This window comes from Hyla sarda, chromosome 5, assembly GCF_029499605.1.
Source record: "Hyla sarda isolate aHylSar1 chromosome 5, aHylSar1.hap1, whole genome shotgun sequence".
NCBI lineage: Eukaryota > Metazoa > Chordata > Amphibia > Anura > Hylidae > Hyla > Hyla sarda.
Genome location: NC_079193.1, coordinates 136,679,084 through 136,696,351, shown reverse-complemented (window position 1 = coordinate 136,696,351; position 17,268 = coordinate 136,679,084). Strand labels below are relative to the sequence as shown.

General features: G+C 43.2%; 1 protein-coding gene across 2 annotated transcripts in view; it reads left to right on the top strand.

Moving 5' to 3' along the window:
* Positions 1 to 17,268, top strand: part of ITGA9 (integrin subunit alpha 9) — a 519,026-nt gene that overhangs the window by 487,766 nt on the left and 13,992 nt on the right. For both annotated transcript variants that reach the window (XM_056520347.1, XM_056520346.1), the window contains one exon: positions 7,464 to 7,583. In XM_056520347.1, coding sequence (XP_056376322.1) covers positions 7,464 to 7,583 — 120 coding nt within the window. The remainder of the gene's footprint in view (positions 1 to 7,463; positions 7,584 to 17,268) is intronic.

Here is a 17,268-nt window from a genome sequence, read left to right as displayed (position 1 = left end):
TTTCTTGTAATTCCAAAGTATCAGCAACCACTTTTATATCCTCAGAATAAAGCTTTCACTTTTTTCACATTTGATTATGTTGCAACCTTATGCTGAAATAAAAACTCTAGTCCCCCCATTATTTTGCGCTCAATAGTGGAAACACCTTTGGTATCGTTTACAGCCTCTGATGTAAAGTTTTCCTTGATTCGTAGAAAACTGAGAGCGCATGCGCAGCACTCCGCTGACAGTGTAGGGCTAAAGTAAGCAGCATTAGGAGAGTAGCTCTAGCGTAGCCCTGCACATGCACAGTTGTCTGTACCGTGCAGAGCTTGCGTGCAGCTTTCCTCCACTACACAGTTAGCATAGGGAGGCTAGCGTATGTTCACGCATGCACAGTTGTTCAGAGGAGTCCATAGAAAACGGTGTGCGCATGCGCAGTTTACTCCGGGTACGAAAATAGCGTAGGTCGCGTAGTGTAGCAGGCAGGGAGTGAGGGAAACCAGTGTAGGGTTAGCGTAGTTTAACATTAGTGTAGAGTAGTAACATTAGTGTAGCGTAGTTAGCGTAGCTTAGGTTTTAAAGTCAAAGGAGCTAGGTTATAGGTTTTAAAGTAAAAAGACTACAACTCCCAGCATGCCCAGACAGCCTAAGGCTGTCCGGGAATGCTGGAAGTTGTAGTTTTGCATGTTTTACAGTGAAGGGATTACAACTCCCAGCATGCCCAGACAGCTAAAAGCTGTCCAGGCAGGATGGGAGTTGTAGTTTTACAAAGGTGTGGCGTAGTTGGTGTAGCGTAGTTAGTCTAGCGTTAACACAGTGTTAGTGTAGTTAGCGTAGTGTAGTGTTAGCGTAGTTTTACACAGCTTTAGCGTAGTTAGCGTAGCATCGTGTTAGCGTCGTTTTACACAGCTTTTTTCATAGTGAAGTGATAGCGTAGTTTTACACAGGTTTAGCGTAGTTAGCGTAGTTTTACACAGGTATAACATAGTTAGCGTAGAGTAGTGTTAGCGCAGATTCACACAGGTTTAGCGTAGTTAGCGTAGTGTTAGCGTAGTTTTACACAGGTTTAGTGTAGTTAGCGTAGTGTAGTGTTTGCGTAGCTTTACACAGAAGTAGTGTAGTTAGTGTAGTGTTAGCGTAGTTTTACACAGGTGTAGTGTAGTTAGCGTAGTGTAGTATTAGCGTAGTTGTACACAGGTGTAGTGTAGATAGCGTAGCGTAGTATAGGGTACGTTCACACGAGCAGACCCACAGTGTACTTTACGCTGCAGATCTGCTGCTAAAGGATCTCTGCATGGTGGCTTTACATGTGCCTGCTCGGAACAGCAATAAGCGCTACGAGCAGACACACTGCTATGTGCGAGTTGCCGAGCATGCGCGGTGTACTCGCACACATTGCGGCCGCTCCCCCTGCTCCATGAGCTAGGCCGAGAGCTGTGCGAGTATACTACCGTGTTTCTCCGAAAATAAGACCGGGTCTTATATTCATTTTAGTCACAAAAAACACACTAGGGCTTATTTTCAGGGTAGGGCTTATTTATTTATGTACCTTGAACAACATGGGGGGCTGTAGCAGTCTGGAGGATGGGGGGCTGTAGCAGTGTGGAGGATGCTGCACCCCCACCCCATCTTCCACACTGCTACAGCCCCCCATCCTTCCACAGCCCCCCATCCTCCACACTGCTACAGCCCCCCATCCTCCCCACTGCTACAGCCCCCCATCCTCCCCTTCTCCCGTCCTCCACTCTCCTACAGTGCCCCCCACCCCTCTGCCATAATAAACTATGGTACATATTTCATCCCCAGCGGAGACCAGCCCTTCCCCACCTTCATACGGTAGCGTCCGCAACTTGTACTGTACGGAAGCTGCAGCTCTTGCCGGCGGCGGGATCTCCTTCTGTTGCTTAGCAGCCGGAGGCAGGTACACGGCATATGCACGGACGTTTTAAAGCGACAGCGTCCCTGCCCCGGTTCAATTACGGTAACTTGCCACGGGACCAGCCAAAGGGGGGGGGGGGGTTTGCGGGCATTACTGGCGGCCGCGGTCTGGATCTGGACCGCCATCTGCCAGTTGACTGCCCCTGGCCTAGGTCTTATTTTCGGGGTAGGGCTTATATTGCAGCCCACCCTGATAATCCTGCTAGGGCTTACTTTCGGGAAAACAGGGTACGCATAGCAGTGTGTCTGCTCGTAGCACATGTAAAGCCACCATGCAGGGGTCCTTCAGCGGCAGGTCTGCAGCATAAATTGCGCTGTGGGTCCACTCATGTGAACGTACCCTTAGCGTAGTTTTACACAGGTGTAGTGTAGATAGCGTAGTGCAGTATTATCATAGTTTTACACAGGTGTAGTGTAGATAGCGTAGCATAGGATTAGCGTAGTGTTACACAGGTGTATTGTAGCTAGCTTCGTTTTACAGGCAGATAAAGCATAGTTTAGAGAGTGTAGCGTATGGTGTAGCTTTGCTTAGTCATACAGTGAAGGGACTACAACTCCCAGCATGCCCAGACAGCCAAAGACATGAGGGGAGTTGTATTTTGCAGAAGTAGCAGAGGCAATTTCACTCTGCTACGTTAATGTAGCAGAGGCGAGTACGTCCTTCTACGTTAAAGTAGCAGAGGCAATTGCATTCTGCCACGTTAAAGTAGCAGAGACCCCCAAAAATTTACTAACCCACTTTTGTTTGTGTTTTTCTTCTCTTCTTGTTTTAGATATGTGAATGCGGAGGACTACGTCGGATTCGGTGGACTGCGACGATGACCTGCATTTCTTTTTGTTTTGATAAAATGGTTAACGAGGGCTGTGGGGGAGTATTTTTCCTAATAAAAATGTTTTAACTTTTTTTTATTTTTTTTATTACTTTACAGCAGGCATGTCCAAACTGTGGCCCTCCAGTTGTTGCAAAACTACAACTCCCAGAATTCCTCCAGCACTCCTAGACAGTCATTTTCTATCTGGGCATGTTGGGATTTGAAGTTTTGCAGCATCTGGAGGGCCACAGTTTGGACATCACTGTTTTACAGGCTTAGTATTGGAAGCCGACTTATAGACGGAGTCCTTTACTAAGCCTGGACTTAGCGTTAGCCCCAAAACAGCTAGAGCTAATCCCCAATTATTACCCTGGTACCTGCCACCACAGGGGTAACGGGAAGAGCCGATATCAACAGCCCCAGAGTGCCAAATATGGTGTTCTTGGGCCTAGGCTGTAACAGGCTGGCGTTATTTAGGCTGGGGAGAGCCAGTAACAATGGTCCTCGCCCACCCTGGTAACATCAAGCTGTTTGATTGATATCTGGCTGAGAATGAAAAGACGGGGGAACCACACAGCAACAGCCTGACGTTACCAGGGTGGGCGAGGACCATTGTTACTGGCCCTCCCCAGCGTAAATAACGCCAGCCTTTTACCGCCTAGGCCCAAGAGCACCATATTTGGCACTCTGGGCCTGTTAGTATCGGCTCTTCGCGGTAGGTACCTCTGTGGCGGTGGGTACCAGGTTAATAATTGTGGGTTAGCGCTAGCTGTTTTGGGGCTAACGCTAAGCCCCGGCTTAGTAATGGACTCCGTCTATAAGACAGCTTCCACTACTAAGCCTGTAAAGTAATAAAAAAAAAAAATTATAACACACACACACGTTAAAACATTTTATTAGGAAAAACACTCCCCCTCAGTCCTCGTTTTATTAAAACAAACAAAAAAATGCAGGTCATCTTCGCAGTCCACCAAATCCGATGTAGTCCTACGCATTCACGTATCTAAAACGAGAAGAGAAACACAAAAAAAATGGGTGAGTACATTTTTGAGGGTTATTCCCCTGGAGAGCCAAACTTACCACCCCCGTCCCAGTTCGGTTATCTTCCTGTGTTGCTCCACATCTAGTGACGGAGCAGTAATGGAGGTGGGTAAGTGGCCTTCTGTATACAGCCATCTATATAGGGTATACAGCCATCTATATAGAAAGCTGTATACCCCTAATGAACTAACTAGCGCAGCTCAGGGCACACTCGCCACTGCTACATTAACTTACCAGAGCGCAATAGCCTCTGCTACATTACGTACAAGGACGTACTCGCCTTTGCTACGTTAACGTAGCAGAGTACAATGGCCCTGCTACTTTAATGTAGCAGAGCGCAGTGGCCTCTGTTACATTAACGTAGCAGAGTCCAATAACTACATCTCCCATCCTGCCTGGACAGCCTTTGGCTGTCTGGGCATGCTGGGAGTTGTAGCTCCTTCACTGTATGACTAAGCTAAGCTACACCCTATGCTGCACTCTCTAAATTACATTTTATCTGCCTGTAAAACTAAGCTAGCTACACTACACCTGTGTAAAACTGTGCTAACGCTACGCTAACTATGCTACACCTGTGTAATATTACACTAACACTACACTACACTACACCACACCTGTGTAAAACTATGCTAATACTGCACTATGCTAACTACACCTGTGTAAAACTACGCTACGCTATCTACACTACACCTGTGTAAAACTACGCTACGCTAACTATACTAAACCTGTGTAAAAACTACGCTAACACTACGCTACGCTTACTACGCTAAACCTGAATAAAACTATGCCAACACTACGCTACATTAACTATGCTAAAACTGCGCTAACACTACACTACGCTAACTACGCTAAACTTATGTAAAACTATGTTACCACTACACTACTACACTATGCTAAATCTGTGTAAAACTACATTAACACTACGCTAACGACGCTAAACCTGTGTAAAACTACGCTTATACTATACTAACTACACTAAAACTGCGCTAACGCTACGCTAACTATGCTACACCAACTACGATACACCTGTGTAAAACTACAACTCCCATCCTGCCTGGACAGCCTTTAGCTGTCTTTGCATGCTGGGAGTTGTAGTCCCTTCACTGTAAAACATGCAAAACTACAACTTCCGGCATGCCCGGACATCCTTAGGCTGCCTGGGCATGCTGGGAGTTGTAGTCACTTTAAAACCTATAACCTAGCTCCTTTCACTTTAAAACCTAAGCTACGCTAACTATGCTACAATCTAAGTTAGATACGCTACACTAATGTTAAACTACTCTAACCCTACACTGGTTTTCCTCACTCCCTGCCTGCTACACAACGCTACCTACGCTAGTTACATACCCGGAGCGCGAACATACACTAGCCTCCCTACGCTAACTGCGTAGTGGAGGAAAGCTGCCCGCTAGCCCTGCGCTGTACAGACAACTGTGCATGTGCAGGGCTCCGCTCCTAACACTGCCTACGTTAGCCCTATGCTGTCAGCGGAGTGCTGCGCTTGCGCTCTCAGTTTTCTATGAATCGAGGAAAACTTTACATCACCTCCAGTCTTTTTGGGTACGATGCCCCAAGGTTCGCAGAGCTGGATTTTGGGATTTTCTGCCATTTTTCTCTGACGTTCATATTTAAAGGGGTTTTCCAGGCACAAACTTTTTTTTATATATCAACTGGCTCCGGAAAGTTAAACAGATTTGTAAATTACTTCTATTAAAAAATCTTAATTCCTCCAATAGTTATTAGCTTCTGAAGTTTTCTGTCTAACTGCTCAATGATGATGTCACGTCCCAGGAGCTGTGCATGATGGGAGAATATCCCCATAGGAGCTGGACAGCTCCCGGGATGTGAGTCATCAGAAAGCAGTTAGACAGAAAACAGCAACTCAACTTCAGAAGCTAATAACTATTGGAAGGATTAAGATTTTTTAATAGAAGTAATTTACAAATCTGTTTAACTTTCCGGAGCCAGTTGATATATAAAAAAAAGTTATGGCCTGGAATACCCCTTTAAGCCCTGCCAGTTGGATGAAAACCATTGATGGACATCCATTTTTAAGGTCTCTCTAAAGATGTTCAATTGGGCTTTGGTCAGGGCCACGCAAGCACATTCACAAAGTTGTCCCGATACCAGTCCTGTGTTGCCTTGCCTGTGTGCTGAGGATCATTGTCTTGTTGAAAGGTGAATTTTCAGCCTAGTATGAGGACCAAAATACTCTGAATCAAGTTTTCACTAAAAACATTTCTGTTATTTACTAAATTTATCATTTCCCAGCCATTGAAAAAAAAAAAAAAAAAAAAACACTGCATAATGCTGCCACTACCATGCTTCACTGTAGGAATGATATTAGGCAGGTATTATTAGGCAGTATCTGGTTTCCTCCAGACATGACGGTTACAATTGATGCCGAAAAAAGTTCAATCTAGGTCTCATCATGACACCAAAAAGAGAACCATACCACACAATAAACAGAAAAGTAATAGAATGTACAAAATCAACTTTATTAATACAATTTAGTGATAAAAAATAGATATTAAAATTGGAACAAAGAATGGATAGGCACTGGTGGACATACAAAGATATAGGACAATGGTAGGACACAAATACATCAAAATATGCAAGTATAAGGAGTAAATGCCACGGTAGCTGGTAGGATACAAGAGTAATACCTGCCAAAAGTATGCAATAAAGGGTACCAAACCATACCCACACCTGAACCCCAACGATCGTTTTGCTGTTATGCCGCTTCTTCAGGGGGCGTGACTAACCTGAGAGAGTCTGTAACCTTTATATCCTGCCCTAACCAATGGGTCTCATCATACCAAAGAATCGTGTTTCTTGCCATCTGAGAGTCTTTAAGGGGCTTTTTTGCTTTCATGTGTCTTTTACTGAGGAGAGGCCTTTTTTTCTGGCCATTCTGCCATATTGCCCAATATAGAGAAGAGCTGCAGTAATGGTTGACCTTCTGAAGGTTTCTCCCATCCACACATAGGATTTTGGGGCTCAGCCAGAGTGACCTTTGGGTTCTTGGTCACCTCTATTATCAAGGCCCTTCTTCCACTGATTAATTTGTGTGATTGGGCCGCCAGCTGTAGGTAGGAGTCCTGGTTTTTGCAAAATTCTTCCATTTAAGAATTATTTAGGCCATTTTGCTTTTTAAGATGCAGTGGAAATGTTTTGGTTCCTTCTCTAGATCTGTGGCTCCTGACAATCCTGTCTCTGAGCTGTACAGGCAGTTCTTTCCTGCTTAAGGTTTGTATTTTGCTTTTATTAGCATTGTCAGCTGTGAGACATTATGTAGATAGTGCTGAATCTTTCCAAATCCTGTGCAATCTACTGAATTTACCACAGGTGATTCCAATAAAGTTGTAGAAACATCTCAGAGATGATCAAGAGAAATGGGAGGCCCCAGAGCTAACTTTCAAGTTTGATACCAAAGGGTGAAAATACTTTTGTTCATGCTAAATTTTAGTTTTTCCTTTTATCAAATATGCAATATGTTTTCATATTCTCATTATGTGGTACAGACTGATCAGGGGAAATTAGATTTTGTATTTTATTTTTGCAGAAGGCCTTAATATATCAAAAGGTGAAAAAGTCGTCTGAAGAAGTCTGAGTACATTGTATGCTTGGTAGTGAAGCCTGTTTTCACTACATTTTCACTATATAAACCCTTTTCCTTTTTCTCAACAGGTGGTCTTTGAGGCATTACACAATCAAGAACCACGTGGTTATGTGGTGGGTTGGATCATTGCCATTAGCTTACTAGTTGGGATCCTTATATTTCTGTTGCTAGCTGTACTGCTGTGGAAGGTAAGCTACCAGGATTGTGGAATGTATTTGTAATCATAAGAAACTTTACTAGACAGATTATACAGTGTTTAAAAAAAAAGGTTACTTTTAAAGGGATTGGACACTTTATAGTAAATTTATCTGATATGGCATAGCCTAATACAGCCAAGGCCCTAAATGTTGGCACCCCTGAAATTTTTCAAGAAAATTAAGTATTTCTCACAGAAAAGCATTGCAGTAACACATGTTTTGCTATACACATGTTTATTCCCTTTGTTTTTATTGAAACTAAACCAAAAAATGAAGGAAAAAAAGCAAATTGGAAATAATGTCACACCAAACTCCAAAATGGGCTGGACAAACTTATTGGCACCCTTTCAGAATTGTGGAAAAATAAGATTGTTTCAAGCATGTAATGCTCCTTTAAACTCCCCTGGGGCAAGAAACAGGTGTGGGCAATATAAAAATCACACCAGAAAGCAGATAAAAAGGAGAGAAGTTCACTTAGTCTTTGAATTGTGGTGTGTGCCACACTAAGCATGGGCAAAAGAAAGAGAAGACAACTGTCTGAGGACTTGAGAACCAAAATTGTGGAAAAATATCAACAATCTCAAGGTTACAAGTCCATCTTCAGAGATCTAGATTTGCCTTTGTCCACAGTGCACAACATTATCAAGAAGTTTGCAACCCATGGCACTTTAGCTAATCTCCCTGGGCGTGGACAGAAGAGAAAAATTGATGAAAGGTGTCAACACAGGATAGTCCTGATGGTGGATAAGCAGCCCCAAACAAGTTCCAAAGATATTGAAGCTGTCCTGCAGGCTCAGGGAGCATCAGAGTCAACGCGAACTATCCGTCGACATTTAAATCAAATGAAACGCTATGGTAGGAGACCCAGGAGGAACGCACTGCTGACACAGAGACTGGTGAAGGTTATAAGAAGATAGCAAAAGGTTTTCAGATGTCAATATCCTCTGTTCGGAATGTAGTTAAGAAATGTCCGTCATCTGGAACAGTGGAAGTTAAAGCAAGATCTGGAAGACCAACAAATATCCGACAGAACAGCTCGCAGGATTGTGAGAAAAAACTATTCAAAACCCACGTTTGACTGCACAATCCCTGCAGAAAGATCTGGCATACACTGGAGTTGTGGTACACTATTCCACTATAAAGAGATACTTGTACAAATATGGTTTTCATGGAAGTGTCATCAGAAGAAAACCTCTTCTACGTCCTCACCACAAAAATCAGCGTTTGAACTTTGCAAATGAACAGATAGACAAGCCTGATGCATTTTGGAAACAAGTTCTGTGGACCGATGAGGTTAAAATTCAACTTTTTGGCCGGAATGAGCAAAGGTACATTTGGAGACGAAGGGAAACAGAATTTAATGAAAAGAACCTCTGGGGATGGATCAACCATGCTTTGGGGTTATATTGCAGGCAGTGGCACAGGGAACATCTCACGAGTAGAAGGAAAAATTGATTCAATAAAATTTCAGCAAAATTTGGATGCTAACTTGATGCCATCTGTGAAAAAGCTGAAGTTAAAGAGAGAATGGCTTCTACAAATGGATAATGATCCTAAACACACTTCGAAATCCACGAGGGATTACATCAAGAGGCGTAAACTGAAGGTTTTGCCATGGCCTTCACAATCTCCTGACCTCAACATAATTGAAAATGTATGGATAGACCTTAAAAGAGCAGTGCGTGACAGACAGCCCAGTGGCTACAAAAAGTGTTTACAAGCTGTGATACTTACCAAAAGGGGCAGTACAAGATATTAACTCTGCATGGTGCCCAAACTTTTGCAGACGCCATTTTTTTTTTCTGTTATTTTGAAAGTGTAAATGATGGAAATAAAATCTAACTTTTGTTGACATATAAGAATGTCTAATCTGTAACTTGATGCCTTTTCGGGATTTTTCCATCTTTCCTTGGCTTCTTTATGCACATTAATACAAATTGTTACCTGGGACACCCAAACTTTTGATCCCCACTGTATAGGATAGTTTGTTTAACCCTAACCTACACTCATTTGCATCGGTCAGGTTTTTTGTTAAAAGTCCCATGCAAGTCTATGGGAAATGCATGTTCCAGCATAACTTCTATACGGCTGGAGATATTTTGATAAAACTTGGTACACATGTGGTGGCGCAGTACAGGAGTTGTTATTCTGTACACCTACCCATCCTGTGTGGCGGCTTCCATTTCAGTGTTCCCCTGGGTCCACATTCCTCCTAAGGACTATAAAGTGTAATAAGTTTTCATGTTATATGCTGGTTAATCTTTTGAGGCATTTGTCTCTTTAAATCTTTGTTGTCAAGGCCTATGTTACCAAGGAAGTTGCAAGGTGAACTGGTGACTTGTTGGTGACCAATGGGACATCTCTAAATTGCTCTCATAAATACCAGGGAGGAGCTAGCCTAGTCAGTTCTGAGATGAGTAGCTTAGGTAAAGTGGAGTAAAGACCTGAGAAGTTGTCTGGTGTTCCTGAGCCAACAAGTTTCCTAAAGTTCACTGGGCATCTCCTTGCGTCTAAACTGAGCTGTAAAGACTTTAACACCCTGTCTGCCTCAGTAAAGTGCCATTGTTCCGTAACTTTGCATCGGCGTGAGTATATGCCCCATGCCTGGCTCAGGAACCAGCGGCCATACCTCTGGTGATGTAGAGGATAACCACGCCCTGGCGTTACGAACACACAGGGTTAGTACCATCTGCCCTAAGGATTAACAACATCTGCCCTTCCAGCACCCTCACCACACACCTATTATATGTCAAATAAAAATATAGAATAGTTAAATAAACCCCAACCTACCCCCTTAATTGAAGGATGGGGTTTTTGTTTCAAGTCCAATGCAAGTATATAGGGCTTCCAGTACCTTGCTCCACAAGCTCCGTTCTTCATCTCCTGGTGAATGCATCAGGCCTGCTTGCAAGCCTCAACCTCTCCTTATGCCACCCCCATCTCACAAAGCCACACCCACCATTTAAGCCACACCTCTTTTATTTTTTACTTTTGCGCATTGGTCTGGCTGACAAATCATGCCCACTCCCACAAATTCACTCCCCCTTCTGTTTTCGGCTTACAATATCTTCATCAAAACTCAGCCCCACCTGAGAACAGGATATGAGGACAGCATACAAGGATGATATATAAAGAGAGGATATGGGGATGGGATAAAAGGTCAGGATATGAGGATAGGATATGAAGTTGGGATATGAGGAAGGGATGTGAGAGAAGCATGTGAGGTTGGAATGTGAGGTTGGGATGTGAGGTTGGAATATGAGGTTGGAATGTGAGGTTGGGATATGAGGATGGGATGTGAGGACAGGTTATGAGGTCGGGATATAAGGACTGGATGTGAGGTGGGGATGTGAGGACGGGATATGAGGACGGGATATGAGGTCAGGATATCAGGACGGGATGTGAGGACAGGTTATGAGGTCGGGATATGAGGACGGGATGTGGGGTGGGGATATGAGGACGGGATATGAGGACTGGATATGAGATTGGGATATGAGAACGGGATATGAGGACAAAAGCTTCCTCCTTTGTTGCTTTTCCTCCTCCACAAGGATTAGGTAGAAAACACTGGGCAACGGCAGGTACTCAACTAGTATATATACTAAATGCTTGGATTTTACCATATTTGGATTGTATTTACAAGACACTCATTGTAAAGATTTTATAGAAGAAGAGAATTAACATCAATGCATAAAAACATACATATGTATAAGGATATTTGCATATAAATGAGTCCCTTGGAAATTATGTTTGTATACTAGATAAAAAGGTACTTGCCCCTGAAGTTTGTTGCACCGCCTTCCTCAGCATGATGGTAACTATCGTAACTATGTTATTAGCATTACCAATATTGATCTAAGTATGGAACTCCGCTCTCTCCGGCGTGGGAGCTACTATACTCAATGGTCAACACTATGGAAGCCAGTGTGGGCCAGTTACAAAGAAACTCAGTGTTGCATACTATACTCCTGGGAAACTCCTGTGAAGATGCACCTGTCCATTTTATGATTGATGCCACGGGCCGAGTATAGTATGCAAGGTTATCAGGGATCTCAATGTTATCTGTAAGTTTCTTTGTAATTGGCCTGCACCATGATCTGTTTTTTTGTGGAGTTTTAAATGAACATGGGATTTTCTAATCACGTTTTATTTAATCTATTATTAGATGTGATAAAAAAAAAAAAACTATTGGGAAAAGTATAAAAAAATTTAAATAAAAAACTTGCTGGGTTTTTCTAACACTTCCCCCCCCCCCCTAGGGGATATGTATGAGCAAGTTCTTGATTACTCTTAGGGAATAATGTAATATCATAGTATAACATTGATCTATCAGATCAACACTCTTGCAATAGCTCAGTAGTCAGTATTTAGATATGTATTCTCTTATGGATTGTATCACATAGCCTAAAGTGGTATTCCATATTAAAAAAAAATTTGTTCATATCAATTGGCTCCAGAAAGTTAAACAGATTTGTAAATTACTTCTATTAAAAAAATCTTAATCCTACCAGTACTTATCAGTTGCTGAAGTTGAGTTGTACTTTTCTGTCTGACAACAGTGCTCTATGCTGACACCTCTGTCTGTCTCAGGAACTGTGCAGAGTTGAAGCAAATCCCCATAGCAAACCTCTCCTGCTCTGGACAGTTGCTGAGACAAGCAGAGGTGCCAGCAGAGAGCACTGTTGTCAGACAGAAAAGAACAACTCAACTTCAGCAGCTGATAAGTACCTGTAGGATTAAGATTTTTTAATAGAACTAATTTACAAATCTGTTCAACTTTCTGGAACCAGTTGATATGAAAACTTTTTTTTCACTAGAATACCCCTTTAAAAGCCCTTATGTGGTTTTAAAACCACATTAAAAGTATGAGAAAATAAAACCACATTTTTGGCACTGTTATTATCTGCTATTATAAGTATTTTTAGTCCCACTAGGAGGCTTTACAATACATTTGTTTTTGATGTAATGCTTTAGTATGCTCAGTATATCAAAGCAGACAAGCAATCTATCAGGCTTTGCCTCATGCCTTATAGTCATATACTGTACTATGGCAGGCCTTGGGGCCTTTGTTAAGCCCTTGCTGCCTTAACAACCCACAATGGTCCAAAATCACTATCTATATCTATATGGTTAAATGATATCTAATCTATATGGTTAAATGATCAGGATCAGAGTTCCCAGAATTTCTGTTCTAAATGTTTATATGGTACAGTGATAAATGCTTCTGAATAGTCTTGACATACAGTACATCATCCACAGCCTAACCCTGGTCTGGTCTATAGTCTTGACATAGAGTACATCATCCACAGCCTAACCCTGGTCTGGTCTATAGTCTTGACATACAGTACATCATCCACAGCCTAATCCATGTCTGGTCTATAGTCTTGACATACAGTACATCATCCACAGCCTAACCCATGTCTTGTCTATAGTCTTGACATACAGTACATCATCCACAGCCTAACCCTGCATACAGTACATCATCCACAGCCTAACCCTGGTCTGGTCTATAGTCTTGACATACAGTACATCATCCACAGCCTAACCCTGGTCTGGTCTATAGTCTTGACATACAGTACATCATCCACAGCCTAACCCATGTCTGGTCTATAGTCTTGACATACAGTACATCATCCACAGCCTAACCCATGTCTGGTCTATAGTCTTGACATACAGTACATCATCCACAGCCTAACCCTGGTCTGGTCTATAGTCTTGACATACAGTACATCATCCACAGCCTAACCCATGTCTGGTCTATAGTCTTGACATATAGTACATCATCCACAGCCCAACCCTGGTCTGGTCTATAGTCTTGACATACAGTACATCATCCACAGCCTAACTCATGTCTGGTCTATAGTCTTGACATACAGTACATCATCCACAGCATAACCCTGGTCTGGTCTAGAGTCTTGACATACAGTACATCATCCACAGCCTAACCCTGCATACAGTACATCATCCACAGCCTAACCCTGGTCTGGTCTATAGTCTTGACATACAGTACATCATCCACAGCCTAACCCTGGTCTGGTCTATAGTCTTGACATACAGTACATCATCCACAGCCTAACCCATGTCTGGTCTATAGTCTTGACATACAGTACATCATCCACAGCCTAACCCATGTCTGGTCTATAGTCTTGACATACAGTACATCATCCACAGCCTAACCCATGTCTGGTCTATAGTCTTGACATATAGTACATCATCCACAGCCCAACCCTGCATACAGTACATCATCCACAGCCTAACCCTGGTCTGGTCTATAGTCTTGACATACAGTACATCATCCACAGCCTAACCCATGTCTGGTCTATAGTCTTGACATATAGTACATCATCCACAGCCCAACCCTGGTCTGGTCTATAGTCTTGACATACAGTACATCATCCACAGCCTAACCCATGTCTGGTCTATAGTCTTGACATATAGTACATCATCCACAGCCTAACCCTGGTCTGGTCTATAGTCTTGACATACAGTACATCATCCACAGCATAACCCTGGTCTGGTCTAGAACTTTCTGCACCTCTTTATAGCCATAGTCTTGTATTCTGCTGATCCCAAAAATACTAGAGAACTTTATCACACTGCAGGTAATACAAGATATTTAGCAACTAGGACTGAGATCACAGTTAAAATGTTTGCCTTTTTTTAATAAGTGTGGTAGGAAGTTGCATTAATACTTTTGGAATACCCACACACACTGAGATTAGGTTAGAGCTAAAAGTCACCGCATGGAAATCTGAAGACTTCTTAGCAGGGAAATTAGACTCTTCATAGTTATCCTGTGGGGAACCAAGATCTTACAGCATGTAAGGCTAAAAAATACTGTGTGCTTTTAATCAAGAAACGTATCCAAGCTTATCTAAAAAAACCATAATAGAGTTGCTTCTGCTATGTCCTCTGGCATTCCCTTGAATTCTGTTGGCCGATGTCTTTGTGAGAAAAGGACATTCCAAGATGCATTCCTTGATTTTCCCTTTGTGGATATCCTCTTGCTCATTTTATTGTGACATTCCTTTTCTCGTTTTGGTTCCTGGAAGTAATTAATGACCAATAATGAAGAACACCCCAGCCACATTGCATTAATGCGGGAGCCAAGTTTTTTTTTATGATTGCTCTGTGTATAGTCTGAGGTAAAGGAAACTGGGTTCAGGGCAGAATGCAAATTACTTTACAAAATATTTCACTTTATAAGCTTCAGAGGTTTGGATAGACTAGCAATTATTTTACTTTTTTTAATAAAATAACAGCTTTTACAGATTTTACGATTTTACATATGATCAATTTTCTGATTATACAAACCATTGAAAACAAAAAAGCAAAAAAAAACTAAAGTGAACATAAGTAAAGTGTGCCAATTTGAACTGGCAGGAACCCAAACAAAACCAGAAAGGAGTGCATGTGATCAACAAAAGTAGCAAATTAAACATCAAAACATCAGATTGTGTAACCATGATGGCAAGGTATCATAAACATATAGAATGCAAAAGTCTCCTAAACAGGCAATCACTTCAATGTGGTAAAGAGAGCATCAACAGCTAATCTTAGAAAACAGGTTCGCCAATATCTAAACAGTGAAAGCTCAGCTTAACAATGCATAACACAAGAACAAAAAAATGCACATTAAGAAGGAAGAAGGGAAAGAGGAGAGGGAGGGGAGAAGATAGCAGAGAAAGTTATCATTCAATATAATCAAGCAAAGGTGGATGGTTTTGTTTTTTGTTGCTTCCCCCTTGGCTGCAGTTCCTGATCAGCCCTCTAGGGGCCACACATGCACTGACTGCAATTTAAAGGTGCTGCATGAGCTTTCCTAAGGTGTCCTCCACATTTCTCTGCCTGCTATTACCTATTTAAAGGAAAACTGTCAGCTTTCTCCCCCTGCACTAACCAGCGGTACTGGCTGGTAGTGTGGGGGACGCTGATCAGTTTGGTCCTTACAGTGCCCGGATCCTCCGCGCCGTTCGGCCGTAATCTTCTGTTTTTGGAATATGCAAATGAGGTGCTAACTGCCACTGGCCAGGCTAACTGGCACTCTGACGTCAGTGCCGCTGGCCACAGCGCCGCCTAGCTCACCAATATTCCTCCCCTCCCTCCGCCTCTCCCTCTTCTCCTCACTCTGTAATGAAGAGAGAGGGGAGGAATATTGATGAGCTGGGCAGCGCTGTGGCCAGTGGCACTGATGTCAGAGTGCCAGTTAGCCCGGACAGTGCCAGTTAGCACCTCATTTGCATATTCCGAAAATAGAAGATTACGGCCGAACGGTGCGGTGGATCCGGGCATGATACCCAGTAATTCATCCTTCTGTTACTAGAATATATTCAGCACTGCTACATCATTACCTTGTGGCTGCTTAAATAGGTACTCCACCCTAGACATCATATCCCCTATTCAAAGGATAGGGGATAAGATGTCTGATCACGGGGGTCCCGCTGCTGGGGACCACCGCAATCTCTCCTACAGCCCCCTGAGTCATCACTGCACAGAGCTAAGTTTGCTCCGTGTGTGATGACTCCGCCCCCTCACCATGCCCTGCCCCCTCAATCCCTCAATGCAAGTCATAGGGATGTCACGATGTCACAATGGGGCGGAGCCATTACATCACGATACTCCAGCCCCTGTATCGTGAGTCATCACGCACGAAGCAAACTTATCTAGGGCGGAGTCCTCTTTTAACTCTCTCTGAATCTCCTGCATCTGACCAGCACCAACTAGTCAAGCTGCTTTCTGCTACTGACTGTTTAACAACATACATGACTATGCTGTGTGCTATTACCTCCAGGCTGTTTCACCAGCTTCAGCTCTGCCTTTTCCTGGTGTCTGGCTTGGGGGCGGTCTGGCCTGCCTGGCCAGCCACTATCTTTACCAGGACCACTCTTGGGACAGCGACCTGGTAGCCTCTAGCAGCAGAAGTCCAGTTTCTTCATCCTGGAGTGGATTAAAGGTGAATATTTAGAGAATACTTAGACTTCGCTCCCAAGTTTAATCCTAAATCAAACTGGTAAGGTGTCACATCAGATCCACACCCGTCGGGCATTACTTATTCATTTAGTCATTGTGAGAATGTATAAAAGCATCCCGGCAGGAACTTTTCTCAGTCAGTTGGGAGGGACATTTAGAAGGTAAATCACAGGATCTAACAGATTCACTATATCCAGCACCCTCATAATAATACTCTGTATGTCTCTACAAAACTGAGCTAAAATCGTAAATTGTAAAAAAAAATATGTGGGAGTGTTTCCACAGCTTGCCAGCATCTCCAGCATCCATCAGTGTCACACACTGCGCTCTGGCCGTGAGCACATGGTCCCTGAATCCCTGACTGCCAGCGGGGCTGGGATTCGCATCGCGGGATGCGCCCGCATGTGAATCCCAGGCCATCACTCTCCATGCTCCGCTGCCGCCTCCTCCTCTGTGTCTCAGCTCTGAAATTTAAAGGGCCAGTACGCGCATAATTTGTTGTTACACCTGACACTACATTATAAAGTCCCTGCACCTCCCACACTTCCCTGACAGATCTTCAGTGCCCCTAGCCTGTGATTAAGCATTCCATTTTGCCTTACCCGTGTATCCAGACCTTACGCTACGTTATTTGACTTCGCACCATTGCCGCCTGCCTTGACATTCTGCTACGTTTGACTACGCTACTGCCTTATCCTTCGGTACC